Here is a 12,478-nt window from a genome sequence, read left to right on the forward strand (position 1 = left end):
AAACAAAATTTTCTTATCTGAAAATTTATTTATAAAAGTTAAACATCCTTTCAATGCAATGACTAAAACAAGCGAAAGAAATCCATAATGTTTACATTTCTAGATTTTCCTATTTGCCTGAAATTAAATTTCCATGGGTCCACTTTTACCTATTTTTCAAAACCCAGACTTTAGAAATATAGTTATTATTACTGAAACTTTCTGTGACTTAAGTAATGTAACTGAAATTCATGCAAATTTTTGACACCTGCCATCAGAAACTGGGTATTATGGGCGGCGGTTACCGCCAAAATTAGTAAATATACAATCCATTCATAAACATGTCAGTCAGTGCAGTGTATTTCAACGCCGTCTAGTCTAAAACTCCATCCCGTCCAATAAATTTGCATTCAACGCATTGTATTTTGAAACCATTTACCACAAAACTTCATTCCGTCCATCTAAACATGGAACGATGCATTGAAAAACTTGTTGCGATGCACCGTACTATGAAATCATCCAACAAAAGATGATAACATCCAGCTCAATGTGAAGCCGTCTAACACAACATGAGTACGTGCAGTGTAAAATGAAATGATTTATTACAACTTGACGCCATCTAATGCATATTGAAACCGCTTTGTGTAATTAAGAGCGGTGTATAATAACTTGATGCCATGCAATCCAATGTGAAGACGTTTAACGCAACATGAGTTCGCGCAGTGTAAAATGAAACGATTCATTAAAACTTGGAGCCGTCTAATGCATACTAATACATTCCATGTTGTGTGATTTGGAGTGGCGTATCAAAATTTGATGCCATGCAGCCAAATATGAAGCCGTTTAACGAAACACGAGTACGTGCATTGTAAAAGGTTAATAAGACTATCAGTTCATAAGTTTGCCCTGTTATAAATATAGATCCATAGACTGTCCACCTTAAATGAAATATTGTTTAAAATGGCATAAGATCTTCCACTCTTCCCCCCCCCCCCCCCCCCCCCCCCCCCACACACACACCACCACCCCCGAAAAAACAACAAACAAACAAACATGAACTCTGCAGTGAAATACATGTAATTTAGACGTACTGTCTAAAGACATAAACATGCTTACATTGATAATATATCATTAATAATTAACTCGAGAGATTTTTAGTGTTTGTTAATTTTGTCATTATTATTTCTATTACTGAGTCTGTTTCACGAAGCATTCTTCTCACAAAGCTTAAACTAAGAAGAAAGATGTTTCACGAAAATAAGTCAGATAAATCGCAGGAACAGTGTCAAATTAAATGTTAGAATTTTACCACAGGGTCGGTTTTAGGACAAATTTTAAGATATTCTTATGTAAAACTGATCCAGAATCTGTATTTGTAAAAGGGAAAACTTATGAACTAATAGTCTTTTTAACCTTTTACAATGCACGTACTCGTGTTTCGTTAAATGGCTTCACATTTGGCTGCATGGCATCAAATTTTGATACGCCGCTCCAGATCACACAACACGGTTTCAGTATGCATTAGACGGCGCCAAGCTTTAATGAATCGTTTCATTTTACACTGCACAAACTCATGTTGAGTTAAACGTCTTCACATTGTGTTAGACGGCTTCACATTGAGCTGGATGTTATCATCTTTTGTTGGATGATTTCATAGCACGGTGCATCGCAACAAGTTTTTCAATGCATCGTTCCATGTTTAGATGGATGGAATGAAGTTTTGTGTTAAATGGTTTCAAAATACAATGCGTCGAATGCAAAGTTATTGGACGGGATAGAGTTTTAGACTAGATGGCGTTGAAATGCAATGACTGACTTGTTTATGAATGGATTGTATATTTATTAATTTTGGCGGTAACCGCCGCCCATAGGGTTTAATCTGTTTGACAACTGTTTCTTTTAATGTGTGCCGACAGTAGCAGATCAAAGAAGACACTAGCAGATCAAAGAAGACGTGTATTATGTGTGATGTCATAGTGATGTCACTGCTATTGACATGTATTTAATTCAAGAAGTGACTGTGAAATGCTTCTATGGGTTTTTGTGTTTTGACTTTGAATGCATTAGCACTGGAAGCTTGATTTATTTTTTGCTGATATGGAATTAACCTAGCTTTTTTTAATTGTATTCATATTCAGATTAGGCTTTTCTTGGTTAAGGCAATCATTGCAGGAGTGAAAAAAACTTTAATTTGCAGTTTAATCACATTAGATTCACAAGGATAAGAAATTAGGTTTACATTGATAAGTATATTTAGTTCCATTTTCAACTTGCATGTCATGGCGCTATTAATAATCTTTCCGCGTTTCCCTAAAATCACTCCACCTCTCCCTAAAATCTCTCCACTTCTCCATAATCTTAGCTGAGGAAGAAATGACTTCTCCCTAAAATATTAACTGAGTAAACAATGTAAAACAATTAAGTATTGTCTTAAAATTACATGATACATAGGCTTTGAAGGAGTGTGGTGCTAGTAATCAGACTCAGGTCTACAGGGTATTGAAATATCAAAGATTTTGCTGTGTACTTCAATGCTGAATCCTAAGGAATGTAATGTTTTTTTATTACCCTAGCCAGTGCAAGGACATTCAAAAGGTCTGGCCAATTATTTTTGTTTAATATATTGATAATCTTAAATTTTTAAGTTCATATGGAGATAATAAGCTCTGTTTCTGACTGGTGTCAGGCTATCTGTTGTTTTTATTGTTATTAAAAAGGTGATATTACTAGTAATATTAGTATTCATACTATGTGAAAACTACCACCCTTGCAGATATGTTACAATCAAGTTAGCATTCTACAGAGAAGTGTTAGTACCCAGAAGGTGTATAAACCAGAGGGTTAAAAAGAAAATGCAGGTGTTGTACAATTAGCATACAAAAAAAAAAAAAAATCCCTACCTACCTACTCACACTAAAAATTCTGGGTTGCGTTACTGCAAACAAACAATTTTTTAAGGATGGCCTTATTGATTTTCTTTGATGTGGGAATGAAAGTTAACTGGTTGGGTATTGTCAGGTGAATGACGTAATTTGACATAATTCTACTCCCAAGTAAAATGTACTTTTAGATTTTTTTTTATATAAAACTTATTAAAAGTGGATTTTCAGTATGTAGCTGAACAATGGTAAGTCTGTTGATTTTAATAAAATGCTGACTGTTGCTATACGTATGATAAAACAATGAAATATTTTTTGTTAAATATAATGTTTTCTAATCATTCTAATGGTCCTTTCTCTAAATTCTGTTAATTAACACATTGTTCTCTACCAATTAGACATGATGATAATAGCAGTGATTATGATGATGATGATTTTGAAGATCATTGTACAAAGTGATGCTACGTAGGACTCCCAAGAAAATTTAAGAGGGACTCCAAAATCTGAATGTTAGGCAGTCCTGACTCCATGAAATTGAAGCCCTGAAATGGAACGATTTTCAATTCTCCAATTGATTTCTTCTAATTATTGAACCAACAAACCTTTCAATAAGTATTATCTTGTTTGTATCAACAATTAATAAGCACTATACAGAGGGGTACAACGATAGGTAGGTGACAATAATGAAACTAATAATAGGCTGTTTTTCTACGCATTGTTTATCAATTAACTTTTACACATTGATCAATAAATTAATTTTATTTATTTTGTTGGGTTTAACGTCGCATCGATACAGTTATAGTTCATATGGCGACTTTCCAGCCTTGATGGTAGAGGGAGACCCCAGGTGCCCCTTCGTGCATTATTTCTTCATGAGTGGGTACCTGGGTAGTACCACCAACCTTCCGTTAGCCAGCTGGATGGCTTCCTCATATGGAGAATTCTACACCCTGAGTCAACCCAAATTGATAAAGGGCAAGTGATTTGAAGTCATTGACCTTAACCACTCAACCACAGAGGCCCTGACCTTTCAAGTTTGAAGCTGGGATGTTCAGCTGGGGATGTCTGAAGGTAAAAACAGGGATATTGACTACATTATCTGATTTATGATTACAGGTACACGCATGGCAGGTTGCAGACCAGTTGTTGACCTTGCACCAAAGTCTTGAAGCTTGCTATTTTGCTGCTCAGACCATGAGAACAAAGGTGTGTTACTTACGAATAAAAATTTGGTTTATTATCACCCATGTTGATGTTTTATTGTGTAAGATTTAAACAGCTGTATTTTAAAAATACAGTGATTACCTTTGAAAAAAATACACAAGGGAGTTGATAAAATGTGAAATTTTCATGATGGATTTACTTTTTGGGTTATTTCCTGTCAGTTATTTTGAAAATAAATCCCTGCAGAACTGACAGTATCGTTATAATAAGTTCCTTAGGTTTTACAACTTTTGGACTAACTTCATTTGTACATGGTATAATGTCAGCTCTGAGTTTTAATATCCAAGCTTAGCCTCTCAAATACAGCTTACAGTATTTTACAGTAAATTCACTCTGATTTTTGAGTCACTAATTTTTTTATCAAGGTTTTCTTGCTTAAAGTTGTCAATAGGCTTTTGGCCGTTGTCTGTACCTATTCTCAAACAGTTATTCATTTTCTTACTTCAGATTCAGTATGCCTTCCATGAACTTCCAGCAAATGTCCATCAGGTAAGAAATGAATCGTAATAGTCGATGAATTATAAAACAAAGACTACATTGCGTTTGAATTTTGTAAACAATGACTGTTCTGTAAATTCTTCTCCACATTGTGAAAAAAATGTTTAAATATAATGAATAGCGGTACGCTGATTGATCCACGTTTTCCATAACATGGATTTTTTTCAAGTGTATTATTCTAAAGTTAATAAAAGATAGAAGTAGTTAATGCCAGTTTTATGGCCAAAGTCATGTATTTTTCCCAGTGCAAAATTATGGCATATGACAAATTAAATTATAAATTTTACTATGGCTGAGTCATTGTTATAGACCCGTGGAATCTTGAGTTCACTTACAATGTAAATGGGCCACAGGGTTTATTGGCATAATGTCTCTGCTAAGTTTGTTTACCAGCTGGTTACTCCCAGTCACTCTTTTGAGCTATATCCATTGAATTACCTAAAATTGTTAAAATCAAAATTTTCTCACACCTACTGAAATAGCCATATTAGCCAAGTTAAATAATATTTGTTTGGATTTAATGTGAATTATGGCCCTTTTTCAGTTTAGAAAATTAGGTTAAAAGTATTGCAAGCAGTATCTCGGTAGCATTTAGGACATTCTTCTCATTAGACATACTTACATCATAACATGCCCATGTTAGAGAACTCTTGGTTAAAATTTGTTCAAGTTTATAAATGGCCCATATTTGATTGAGAAAACTTGAAGTTTTGCATGCAAGTTTGTAGAACTCTTTGTTAAAATTTGTTCAAATTTATAAATGGCCCATATTTGACTGAGAAAACTTGTTTGAAGTTTTGCATGCAAGTTGGTATTGTTGCCAGGATAGAATTTCAGTTTATGATAAATTGTAATGAAATACATTTATATATGTCTTGCTAATTTGTGGTGGTTTTTCAGGTTAGAAATTTCAAGCTGACTGTCTTGTAGACAGCTGTTGTAATTAGAATTGGCATTGAAGTCTTACATATCTCTACTTACATGTTGAATTAATTGTTTTATTAATAAAAGAAATTTTGATTTCAGTCATTGAGAGATTCACTGTTGGAACATGCAGGCAAAGTTACCGGAGAAACAAACCATGTCATTGTTACACAGGTATGTTATTGTGTGGTAATATAAACAATTTGGTAGATTCTTCGGGCAGTTTATTAATTCACATTTAGCTTGTACATATAAGGCAGATAGAACAGCTGATGATGACTTGTTGATTTGGTTAGGGAAGGTTCAAGCTCCACTGCTGGCACTCACAAAACTAGCACAGTTGCATAGTGGGTGAAGTTTACAAGGTTATGTTCATTTTAGATCCCATATGGGAATATATATTTGATCATAGTTTAAGATGTTTTGAAAAATGTATCGAACGATGGAATGTTTTCCACATTGCATTAGTATTAAGTTCTTTCTTGAAGTTTTCACAATGTAAAATACCCAGGTTGTTGTCATATACGATACAGTGTGAAGCTATTAAAAGACCCCCTGTCATATGTGACCTTTTAGCTCACCTGAGCAATGCTGTGATCGCTGGATGTCCGGCATCTGTCTGTCGTTTGTCGTCCGTCAACATTTGGCTTGTGTATGCGATAGGGGCTGCATTTTTCAACTGATCTTCATGAATTTTGGTCAGAATGATTTCCTTGATGAAATCTAGTTCGAAGATGGGTCATCTGGGGTCAAAAACTAGGTCACTAGGTCAGATCAAAGGAAAACCTTATGTATGCAATAGGGGTTGTATTTTTCAATTGATCTTCATGAATTTTGGTCAGAATGAATACCTTTATGAAATCTAGGCCAAGTTCAAAAATGGGTTATCTGGGATCAAAAAGTAGGTCACTAGGTCAAATCAAAGAAAAACCTTGTGTATGCGATAGAGGCTGTATTCTTTAACTGATCTTCATGAGATTTTGTCAGATTGATAACCTTGATGAAGTCTAGGCCAAGTTCAAAAATGGGTCATCTAGGATCAAAAATTAGAGCACTAGGTCAAATCAAAGAAAAACCTTGTGTATGCGATAGAGGCTGTATTTTTCAATTGATCTTCATGAATTTTGGTCAGAATGATTACTTTGGTGAAATCTAGGTCAATTTCGAATATGGTTCATCCAGGGTCAAAAACTAGGTCACTATATTTAATCAAAGAAAAACCTTGTGTATGCGATAGGGGCTGCATTTTACATCGGATCTTCATGAAATTTAATCGGAATGTTTGTCTGTATGAAATATAGGTGGAGTTTGAATCAGTGTTCGACAAATCAATTGCCCGGAGCCCGCGGGCTACCAGAAATAACGGCGGAAGCCCGCCGGGCAACCATAAATTTGAAGCATCAGTAGCCCGGTTATTGTATATTTTACAAAACTCCCCAACAAAATAATCAACATCCGGTCGTTTACTCGATTATAACTTGCAATAAACAACTTTCCATGTGTACTGATTAACAGGTCGTAAACCGTGCTATTAGTTTAACCCCGCCCATTTATCGATAATTTCAACGGTGGCCGCAGAAGCAGTCTCCGCCTACGAATATCAAATATGCAAACTATCGTGGACTGGTCTCCGCTCGACTAATCAAAGTAGACCGATTTAATGATAGTTAATTATGACCGATGTACCAGTCAAAATCTCTAAATTCAATCGGATCCTCTCGTACATTACCGACGACTGATTATGATAGGTACCACGCTTTCACTGCTTCGACAGTTCAAAGGCTGGGAACCAGCGTAAAATGAGTCATTAGTAACATGTCTGTCAGCATGTGCGAAAAACACGTAAAACATAAAAACTGTCAATTTACTACACGAGTCTTTTGTATAATGCCGATTTCTTTGGTTAATACCATTTCATGATTATGTGAACATTTAACTAGAGATTAATGAATGTTTATAGAATGTACAAGTACCCAAGTTGATCTCAATATTGACACAGGTGGCAGTATCATTGATTGCCAATCACCAATCAGATTGGTCACCCCTTCCCCACCCTAAGACCCCTGATGCCACCCTGAAAAAAATTCTGACATTCTCAGGTGTTCCTTAAGGCATCGCCTACAGTGGCAGCCATTTGACTCAACATTTTACATGCAAATTTTCATAAAAATAAAAGATGACTAAGTGGTAACAATAAAGTCAATAAATTTGTCATAATTATGTTTTAAATATCTGTGTGAACATATGCAAGTAGAAGGATGTGCATTTCACTACCTGTATTATGCCTTTATTCGATATTTTTCTATGACAAAATTTTGCAGTTTTATCTGCAGTCAAACTCAATATATATTCAATACATTTCAAAGATAATTACAGCCAATTGTAAAGCAGACCGTGAAGAATAAAGTCTTCAGAAATTATTTTGAAATTTTACCTGATTACTGAATTATACACAAAAATCCCAACACCATCAATTTATCCAATTTGTGTTATCTGTTCACACATAATTTACATGTATATAAACAGGTGATATTATAGGATTATGTATAGGTTTACCTGGCTACCTGTGGTCAGTAATGCATGTACAAACAACATTTTAAATTAAATTTACATGGGGTTGTCTTTTTGTGTCTAATGCAATAACCAGGAACAATTTCGACAAAAGTCCGTAGGAGTTTGCAGTATACATATTGTACTATGAAATTAACTAAATTTTGTCTTTGTAATATTTTTTATATTGGAGTTCTACTGCACATAAAATTTCAATATTTTGGGGTAAATTTTCGGTCTAAACGAGACTCAAATATTTTACAAGCGGCATATGTACTATAAATCATCATATGCTTCTTATGTTGATGATAATTTGACCAGCTGTTAAGGCTTTAGTGCAATTTTCAAGAGAAAAATACTTTGACTGAAAATATGAACTGATACTGAGTTGTGACTGTGGCGATGCCTTAATATCCCCACCCTACAAGACCCCTGATACAACCCTGAACTTTTTTTTCAACTATCAAACTACAAAAATTTTTCGATAGTTGAAATTTTTTTTCATGATTGTATCAGGGGTCTTGTAGGGTGGGGATATTAAGTAACACCTGAGAATGTCAGAAATTTTTTCAGGGTGGTATCAGGGGTCTTAGGGTGGGGAAGGGGTGACCAGTCAATGATACTGCCACCTGTGAAGATTGACAGTGACTTGCAATTTAAATACATTTTGTGAACATCTAATACAAATTATTTGTGATTACCAGTATAGAAAGTATAAGTACACAAGTTCATCTCAATACTGACAGAAATTTACAATTTTAATATTTTAAGACTTTGAGGTTGTAAACTAAGAGATACTTGTGTAAAAATGTTTCTTTAACCTTTAGCATGCTAGATAAATTGTCGTCTGCTGGAAATGTCGTCTGCTAAAATTGTAAAGTTCATTCAATTTGCTCCAAAATTGGAAGAAATATTGTCAGAGTAGCAAACAGCTTGGAACCTGATCAGACGCCGATTTAATCGGCGTCTGATCTGGTTCCAAGCTGTTTGCAAAGGCTGTTAAATTCGCCTGCAGCAGACTAAGGGTTAATAAGATGTTGTATTAACTTCAGCTTGTATTTCTATATTATGATTAAAGAGAATGAAATGTTTATCTTTGTGTTTTTAGATTTCTGTTATTAACAAAATATTGTTAAAGACCCATCTTATTCTCACATCTCAATAAGTCGGGTACGGATAGAGCAAGTTAGTACTTTCATGGTTAATTTTCTGGGCAACTATAAGAAAATGCTGGGCTACCAGAAAAAAAATCTGGTAGCCCAGTGGGCTACCAGTAAAATTATAAATTTGTCGAACACTGTTGAATATGGGTCATCTAGGGTCAAAAACTAGGTCATCCGGGTAATTAAAGACAAACTTTGGGTATGCAATAGGGGCTGCATTTTACACTGGATATTCATAAAATTTAGTCCAAATGATTGCCATGACGAAATCTAGGTCAAGCTAGAATAAGGGTCATCTGTGGTCAAAAACTAGGTCACTAGGTCAAATCAAAGAAAACCTTGTGTATGCAATAAAAACTGTATTTCTCAATTGATCTTCATGAAATTTGGTCAGAATGATAGCCTTGATGAAATTAAGGTCAAGTTTGAATGTGGGTCATCCGGGGTCCGCTAGGACAAATGAAAGAAAAAATTTTGTGTGCGATAGAGGTTGTATTTTTCAGTTGATGTTGATGAAATTCAGTCAGAATGATTGCCTTGATCAAATCTAGGTCAAATTCCAATGTAGATCATCTTTGCTCAAAAACTAGGTCACTAGGTCAAATTGCAGAAAATGCTTGTTTACACTTAAGAGACCACATTTTTGGTCCAGTCTTAATGAAAATTGGTCAGAATATTTGTTTCCATGAAATCACTAGGTCAAACATGTTTACACTGTTATGTGTTATGGTGTGTTTCTCAGGTGAGCGACCTAGGGCCACCTTGACCCTCTTGTTTAAAGTTCCCGCTGAAGGTCACATAAAATAATCTGGACTGTATCATAAGTTGTTGCATCACATACATTTAAAACTTAACTCTGCTGAGAAATACAGTCTGAAAATCTAGTAAAATTGTTTAGTCTTGTATAGTACTAATTCTTTTTAACATATATATAAACAGTTTAACAAAGGAATATCTTATTTTTGAGGTACATGTAGCAGAATCAAAAGGTTATATGAATTATTTTAAAAATAATAAAATAATATGTTCTTATTTTGATAGTTGAGTTTGGCCCTGGCTGACCTGGCCTTGCAGATGATAACATGGAAAAATCCCGTTCAAGACCTAGTTCAAAAGTAAGTAGGGTAAATTTGCTTTAGTATGGGAAAGTGCAATATGTCTGATACATAAATTTGTGACCCTCATGAGTGCTCGTTGAGATACAGTGAGGCCTACGTTAGCCTTGATTTTTTTGATGGTATTTTGTTTAATTAATGGTGTTCAGATAAGAAAGTTGACATTTTACATTTTGAACTAGACAAGACTTATCTTGACAGGTAACTGTTATTATCTCTTCAGACAGAGAATGGGAACATATTACTTCCAAAGGGACGTCTTTGTTTTGAAAAAAAAACTCAGAGGAGAACATAAGCCATGTTTGGGAGTCAAGTCTTTCACTTTCATAGGTTTGAGGCATACTGGAGTTCATTTGAGGAAGCCATCCAGCTTGCTTGCAGAGGTTGTGGTTCTGGACAGGTGTCTGCCTTCGCCTGAAATTATATTGATTAAAGGGACAGCTTACATCATTTAACCCTTATCATGCTGGACACGACTTGGTCTGCTTTTGCCACCAGTGTAGCTCATGATCAGCCTTCACATCCATGCAGTCTGATCATAATCTGCTTTGTTTGCTAATCAGTCAGTATATTTTTGGTATGCACCCCTTTCAACAGTTAATGGTACTGTCCAAATTGAAAGAAGGGCAAGTTCATTATAGAAATTTAACAGGTTAAGCGTTAAGGCTGGAAAGTCACCATGCGACCTTAACTGTAAATCAAAGTATATGTAGATACAATACTGTATAAAACAAAATTTATGTATATACTATAAAAAACCACATTCATTTGTTATGTACTGTTGTTCATTTTGACATAACATTTATATTTCAGATTTGGTTCCAATCAAGCACAGCTTCCATTTTTACTTGAAGTTTTAATAGTTTTACCGGAAGAGGTAAAGCTCCATTTTACTATTGCGATCTTCTTGCTTCCAAATTCTTGCTCAAATATAAAAAAGTTAAACATAAATTATAATATGGACATGAACATTTTATTGTAAGTTGTAACTGACTGATTTACATCACATCTTCCTTGCAGGCTTTAAGTAACACAAGTATTTTTAGCTCTTCTGGGACTTTTGACTCACAGGTGACTTTTTAGCTCACCTGAGTACGAAGCAGTCATCGTGATCTTTGAGGATCATTGGATGTATTTAGTCTGGCCATCATCCACAACTTTAAGTACATCTTCAAATCTACTATGCTAAATTCTATGCTTCCATTGTATGGATTTATGTATATTTATAAATATATCGTAAAAAATATAACATGACTCGCTTAGATTTTCTTAAAATTTTAATAGAAAAGTCGCATCATGTACATATTTTTTTATTTATAAGTAAGCTTGATACACTGTTTTGTTGTTCCAGATTAATAGCCGTTCACTACGACTTGGCGCTAACCGACGGCAGGATGTGATTGATGAACTCAAGTCTTCATCACAAGTTGTACTTCATCTCTTGGTAACCTTTACATATATATCTGGTCAATTAAGAATGCTACTTCTTTTGATTATAGGAGGTAATTTTTGAATTTCTTAAATACTTGTTTTTTTAATTTCTTAAATATTTAATTTATGAAAGATTTTCTGTAATCTAATATGAAAATAAACAATGAAGAATTGTGATTTAAAATTGCTATGATTTCCACACAGTTTCTGCATTTACAAGACTGATAAAAAAATGCAGATGTTGTGTTTGTATGTATTATATTGGCTAGAAGAAATAAAAAAAAAGAAGTCCACAAATTATAATGTATGTTCTTTTTGCTGAGTATGAATGAGTATTGAATACTATTTGAATAGTTTGTGTCTTTGATTTTCAACTTTGCGCAAGAATTTGTAAAACTGTGGCCACTTTTGTTTTCAGGGTGTATGTCTAGAAAACATGTCTACAGATATTCAAATACATACAAAGGTATTGAAGTGTCTCAGTAGCTGGTACAACATTGATGCTATACCAGAATCTGTGGTCCAGTCACCACTCTTTGCAGCTCCATTTAAAGCTATGGTAAGGTCTCGCTTCATCTCTACCTTGTTAATAGAAGTGGAAAGTTTGTTAGTTATATTGTACATCCTTCATAGAGTGGCAAAGAAAACATACTTGTTTTACCTTCATTTCTACACTGCTTTTCAACAGTATCTTGTCCAGGTTTTACAGGTCCTA

General features: G+C 34.5%; 1 protein-coding gene across 1 annotated transcript in view; it reads left to right on the forward strand.

Annotated features, from left to right (window-relative positions):
- Positions 1-12,478, forward strand: part of LOC123551141 (transportin-3-like) — a 39,313-nt gene that overhangs the window by 3,306 nt on the left and 23,529 nt on the right. Inside the window, 7 exon segments of the mRNA XM_053542073.1 lie at positions 3,975-4,064; positions 4,530-4,571; positions 5,607-5,678; positions 10,259-10,332; positions 11,146-11,209; positions 11,684-11,776; positions 12,182-12,322. Of these exon segments, the coding sequence (XP_053398048.1) occupies positions 3,975-4,064; positions 4,530-4,571; positions 5,607-5,678; positions 10,259-10,332; positions 11,146-11,209; positions 11,684-11,776; positions 12,182-12,322 (576 nt within the window).

This window comes from Mercenaria mercenaria, chromosome 4 (genome assembly GCF_021730395.1).
Source record: "Mercenaria mercenaria strain notata chromosome 4, MADL_Memer_1, whole genome shotgun sequence".
In the NCBI taxonomy this organism is placed as follows: Eukaryota; Metazoa; Mollusca; class Bivalvia; order Venerida; family Veneridae; genus Mercenaria; species Mercenaria mercenaria.